Source organism: Tetrahymena thermophila (genome assembly GCF_000189635.1).
Source record: "Tetrahymena thermophila SB210 genomic scaffold scf_8254797, whole genome shotgun sequence".
Taxonomy (NCBI): Eukaryota; Ciliophora; class Oligohymenophorea; order Hymenostomatida; family Tetrahymenidae; genus Tetrahymena; species Tetrahymena thermophila.
In genome coordinates, this window is record NW_002476553.1 from 5,061 (window position 1) to 11,564 (window position 6,504).

Sequence of the window (6,504 nt, forward strand, 5' to 3'; positions counted from 1 at the left end):
AATTGCATTAAAATAGGAGATGAAAGTTACCTAGATTTAGATTTTAATATCAAATGTTTTGATCCTGAATATCACTTACCCTATATGATTTATTTTAGCATACCTATGTTATTTATTTGGATCATAGTGATACCTTTGTTAATATTCTTAAAAATTAGAAATGGTAAACTAAAGCAATGGTCAATATTTACTGAAATTAAATATTCAATTATTTTTGCAGGACATAAAGAAAAGTTTTATTATTGGGAATTTGGTAAACTAGCTTATAAATCTATAATAATTATGAATTCAATATTGTTTCAACAGAATTTGCTTTATAAAGTAAATTTATTATTATTTATTTAATAAAATTATTTGATTTTAGTTATATTATTTATTACATTTTTTATAAATAAAAGATATCTTTGATGAACACAGTCATTTTACTTTAGTTATATTTAACAACTAAATATAAACCTTTTATAAATGATAATTTTAATAATCTAACTTAAAAATCATCAATTCTATGTGCTTTATCACTAAATTTAATTTCAGTAATTTCATCTGAATTGAATCTGATATTTATTATTTAAACATTACTTATTTTGACTTTGGTTCTTCCTAATTTTAAATTCATTTTCTAGCTAGTTTTAGGAATGTTTGTCGTAACACTATCAAGTGATAAGATAAAAAGAAATAAGGTTTAAAGTTTTATCTTCTATTTAAAAAATAGATTTCCATAATTATTAGAAAATGTTTAGGTTTAGAACTCAAATAAGATAAGATCTCTCATAAAACTAAAGATCGTATAAAGAAGAATAAAAGTTCTTATTAAATTTTTAAAAGGATATAATTTTTATGGCTAAGAATCTTTTCAATAGCTCTTTAATACTTAAAGTGCCTAAATAAAATAGTCTAGTATCTCACCTTAATAACAAATATAAACTCCATAATAAACTGATAAATTTATTCTATAAGATGTGAATGAATAAATTTATAAGGATAACTTAAAAAATGTAGATTCTTTTAAAAATATGAGAGATAGATGGTCTTATTATTCAAAAACACCTAAATCAAATATTCTGACTAAATAAATATCTAATGATTAAGATATAATTGATAGTTAAGAAAATAAATCACCTTAAAGTGCTAGAAGTCAATACATTATGACATCAAATTATGATTAAAGATTGTAAACCAAAGAATTTAATATGCTTTGAGACAAAAGTAATTGAAAATCAATTAGTTTACATCATATTAAGAATGTATAATAAAATAAAATTGATAAAATATTTTTATGTTTTTTTTTTATCTGTTTTTAAAGAATTTATGAAAAATAAAGGTGATTAATATCCACTTCATTTTAAAATAATAATTCATAAATTTTATTAAATTAAAATATATATATATATTATTTATCTAATTAATTTTATCATATTTTTGGGGTATTTACTTTATTAAATTAATTAACAAAAATAATTAAAATTTCCATAAAATATAAATAATTTTTATCATGCACTATTTATACAATATATAATAAAAATGAATTAAATCAATATTCTTTTAGGACTGCTAGCATGCTAAATTTTATAAGTTATTAATTATTTTCAATAATATTTTAATTGATATTAATCCTATTATTGAAGTATCTGACAATCTCATACATGATATTTCAATGACAGGAGCATCTATATTTTATTATTATCTCATGTAACATTAATTTAAAAATAGTTGCAAAAAATAAGGAGGTATTTATGATATTTAAATTTATATTTTATTGTTGGCATTTACTTTATTTTTTACCTTAAAGCGCTTATAAAATAATTAAAATATTACGTAATAATATACATAATTAATTCTTTTGCATTTTTACTAAATTAATTATTACAAAATAAAGATTTAATTTTATGTAACAAGCTCTATTCTTTGAATTTCTCCTTTTATGCTTATTATTAGATGCTTTCATCTTTATATAAATGATTCATTTCTTTCCTCTCCAATTATTTTTATTTTCAAATAGATTAATCATAATAAATGTTAATCTAATCAAAATGTAAAATAATTAGAATCATGCATTTTTGTTAATAATTTTATAAGATTATCTTTCTTTTTAATATAAAGAGTATTTACATTACAATTGAGGTGGGCATTTTTTAGATCGCTCTAAAAAATACAAAAAATAAAGTATAATTTAATTTTTAAGAAAATTATTTTTTTTAATTTTAAAACAGTTTGTTTTATTAATTTAAAATATTATAATTGGTTTACTAACTACAAACTAAATTATGTCTAAAATATTTAATGTGAATTCAAATAAAATTTTGTTATGAAAAAGTTTTATTTATCTAAATATGAAATATTCATGATGCAAAACGAGTTAATTAATTTATATTTTAAGTTAGTTGATAGTAAATTTGATTTATTTCTTCTTAATTAATTATATATTATAATTTATTATTTATTTTTAAAAAAATACTTTTAAAATAAGTAAATTAAAAAACTTGATAATAGCATAAGCAAATAGTAAACTATTTAAATAATGTAAAACAAAAAATATGTTTATGTTATTACTAAAAAATTTGAAGATTAGAAAAGTTTTTATTATATTTAATTAATAAAACATTTAAAAAATAATACTTTAACTGAAAAATTAGATGGCTAAGGTTCTTGATAAATTTGTGTATGCAGACCAATAAAAAATAGTATATATTAAAAACCAATGATTTAGAAGCTCACGATTAAATTTAAAATAAAGCAAAATGATTCAAAAACAAGAAAAAGAAATAAAAGTTAAAGCTATAGCAAAATTTAAAAAATCTTAAATCTAAGTAATTAGCTTATTTTGTTCATGTTGAAGAACTGATAAATAAGTTAAAAGAAAACACATAATTTATAGATTTATAAAAGAACAAATCCTATTTTCAAAAGTCAAAAACCTTAGAAAATAAAATTCATTAAGACAGAAAAAGTGAATGGTAAGTTTATAGAACAGTGAAAAAATTTAAAACAAGAGATCTTCTAATAAGAGAAGTTATTCATACTTATAAACTAGCAAAAAACAAAAGTATAAATAATAATTTCCAATTAATAGTTAAGGATATTTTATAAAATATTTATTTATTATTTAGCTTTAAGTTATTAATAGAGTAATTAATATCTATAATATTATTTATATATGATTGATGCTAATTTTTGCAAAATATTTATTTTTATTTATTTATAATCAGGCATGAATTAATTCAACTTAATTGATAATATATTATATAAGAGGAAAAGTGAGGTCTGGCGATTAATTTTTTAAAACAATTTTTTTAACATTTTATTTTATTATTATTATTATTCTACTAATTAATTAATATACAAATTTATTCTGAGAATGAGGCTTTTCTGATATATATATTTTTTTTTTGTCATAAGCTATTTGAATCATAAATTATATGCAATTTAAATTTCTAAAGATGCTATTTCATTTTAACATTAATTTCATTGTAAAATAATAGTTTTCTATTATTTAATTTCTTAAGTATTAAAGTTATAGTAAATATTATTTAAATAAAATATTCTTTCGTTATAAGTAATAAAAAATATTTTAATGATAAAATATACAAAATATTTATTTTAGTATTTTTTTATTTAAAATGTTAAATTTAATATTTTTTTAAAATATCTAAATCATAATTTAAAATAAATTTATAAATCAATTAAAATTATTTAAGATATTCTGATGTTTATTTTTCATTTAAATGATTTTAACTAACAAGATTTAACGGAAATTCATACTATCGTTGATTTTAACAACAAAATTTGATATAAAAAATAAGATATTTTTTAAATAAGATAACAATAAGATTCTGCTATTGAATTTAAAATTATCGACAAACTGCAATGTCATTTGAATTTATATATGTTGTTTTTAATTAAATATTGATATCGTTTTGAATTTAAATAAGCAAGAAAGAAAAAACTAATTAAAAATCAAAAAACATTTAAATTATATAATCTTTGATTACATGTTATAGAAAGTATTTATAGGATAAAATATACAAAGTATTTATTTCAATATTATTTATTATTTAAAATGATAGAGTTGGTTTTCTTTAAAAATAAGTAAATCATAATTTAAAATAAATTTATAAATCAATTAAAAATATTTATGATATGTTAATATTTATTTTTCATTTAAATGAAATTAGCTAACAAGATTTAACGGAAATTCATACAAATGTTGATTTTAACAACATTTAAATTATATATAAAATATGAGAGGTATTTTAAATAAAATAACAAAAATAGCTGCTGCTATTGAATTTTAAATTACCTACAAACTATTATGCTATTTGAATTTTTTTATGTTGTTTTTAATTAAATATTGGTATCATTTGGAATTTAAATAAGTAAGAAAGAAAAAAATAATAAAAAATCAAAAAATATTTAAATTATTTATTCTTTGATTACATGTAATAAAAAATATTTAAAGGATAAAATATACAAAATATAAATTTCAGTATTTTTTATTATTTAAAATGTTAGAGTTGATTTTTTTAAATAACTAAATCATAATTTAAAATAAATTTATAAATCAATTAAAATTATTTAAGATATTTTAATGTTTATTTTTCATTTAAATGAAATTAGCTAACAAGATTTAACGGAAATTCCTACAAACGTTGATTTTAACAACATTTAAATTATATATTCTTTGATTACTTGTAATAAAAAATATTTAAAGGATAAAATATACATAATATTTATTTCAGTATTATTTATTTTTTAAAATGTTAAATTTAATTTTTTTTAAATAACTAAATCATAATATAAAATAAATTTATAAATCAATTAATATTATTTAAGATATACTGATATTTATTTTTTATTTAAATGAAATTCGTTAGCAATATTTAAAGGAAAATCATACAATCTTTGATTTTAACAACAAAATTTGAGATAAAAAATAAGAGATTTTTTAAATAAGATAACAAAAATAGCTGCTGCTATTGAATTTTAAATTATCTACCAACTACTATGCTATTTGAATTTTTTTATGTTGTTTTTAATTAAATATTGGTATCATTTGGAATTTAAATAGGCAAGAATTTCATTTGGAATTTAAATAAGCAAGAAAGAAAAAACTAATTAAAAATCAAAAAACATTTAAATTATATATTCTTTGATTATATGTTATAAAAAGTATTTATAGGATAAAAAATATACAAAGTATTTATATTAATATTTTTACTATTTAAAATGCTAGAGTTGATTTTCTTTAAAAATAATCAAATCATAATTTAAAATAAATTTATTAATCAATTAAAATTATTTAAAATATGCTAATATTTATATTTCATTTAAATGAAATTAGCTATTAAGATTTAACGGAAATTCATACTATCTTTGATTTTAAATAAAATAACAAAAATAGCTGCTGCTATTGAATTTTAAATTATCTACCAACTACTATGCTATTTGAATTTTTTTATGTTGTTTTTAATTAAATATTGGTATCATTTGGAATTTAAATAGGCAAGAATTTCATTTGGAATTTAAATAAGCAATAATTTCATTTGGAATTTAAATAAGCAAGAAAGAAAAAACTAATTAAAAATCAAAAAACATTTAAATTATATATTCTTTGATTATATGTTATAAAAAGTATTTATAGGATAAAAAATATACAAAGTATTTATATTAATATTTTTACTATTTAAAATGCTAGAGTTGATTTTCTTTAAAAATAATCAAATCATAATTTAAAATAAATTTATTAATCAATTAAAATTATTTAAGTATGATAATATTTATTTTTCATTTAAATTAAATTAAAAATTAAGATTTAACGGAAATTCATGTTATCGTTGATTTCAACAACAAAATTAGATATAAAAAATAAGAGATTTTTTAAATAAAATAATAAAAATAGCTGCTAATATTTAATCTTAAATTCTTTACAAACTACAATGCCATTTGAATTTTTTATGTTGTTTTTGATAAAATATAGGTATTATTTGGAATTTAAATAATCAAAAGTATCATTTGGAATTTAAATAAGCAAGAAAGAAAAAATTAATTAAAAATCAAAAAGCATTTAAATTATATATTCTTTGATTACATGTTATAAAAAGTATTTATAACATAAAATATACAAAGTATTTATTTAAATATCATTTACTATTTATAATTTTAGAGTTGGTTTTCTTTAAATATAATTAAATCATAATTTAAAATAAATTTATAAATCAATCAATTAAAATAATTTAAGATATGCTAATATTTATTTTTCATTTAAATGAAATTAACAATTAAGATTTAACGGAAATTCACACAATCGTTGATTTTAACAACAAAATTTGATATAAAAAATAGCAGATTTTTTAAATGAAATAACAAAATTAGCTGTTGCAATTGAATTTTAAATTATCTACAAACTGGAATGCCATTTGAATTTTTATATGTTGTTTTTGATTAAATATTGGTATCATTTGGAATTTAAATAAACAAGAAAGAAACTAATTAAAAAATCAAAAAATA

General features: G+C 16.6%; 3 protein-coding genes across 3 annotated transcripts in view; 2 read left to right on the plus strand and 1 right to left on the minus strand. All coding sequences in view use genetic code 6, as the record gives it.

Moving 5' to 3' along the window:
* The window catches only part of TTHERM_001198180 (hypothetical protein), a gene marked incomplete at both ends in the record, with an annotated part of 454 nt that extends 329 nt beyond the window's left edge, over window positions 1-125 (minus strand). Inside the window, 2 exons of the mRNA XM_012795836.1 lie at window positions 1-30; window positions 104-125. The exon at window positions 1-30 is cut by the window's left edge and continues 329 nt beyond it. Coding sequence (XP_012651290.1) covers window positions 1-30; window positions 104-125 — 52 coding nt within the window. The remainder of the gene's footprint in view (window positions 31-103) is intronic.
* Window positions 126-1,013: 888 nt separating this feature from the next.
* On the plus strand, window positions 1,014-1,199 carry TTHERM_01200160 (hypothetical protein; the record flags this gene model as incomplete). The annotated part of the gene is made up of 1 exon (XM_001008896.1): window positions 1,014-1,199. The coding sequence occupies one exon, from the start codon at window positions 1,014-1,016 to the stop codon at window positions 1,197-1,199; it is 186 nt and encodes a 61-aa protein (XP_001008896.1).
* A 5,226-nt stretch (window positions 1,200-6,425) lies between these two features.
* The window catches only part of TTHERM_001200170 (hypothetical protein), a gene marked incomplete at both ends in the record, with an annotated part of 258 nt that continues 179 nt past the window's right edge, over window positions 6,426-6,504 (plus strand). Inside the window, one exon of the mRNA XM_012795837.1 lies at window positions 6,426-6,504. This exon is cut by the window's right edge and continues 179 nt beyond it. Coding sequence (XP_012651291.1) covers window positions 6,426-6,504 — 79 coding nt within the window.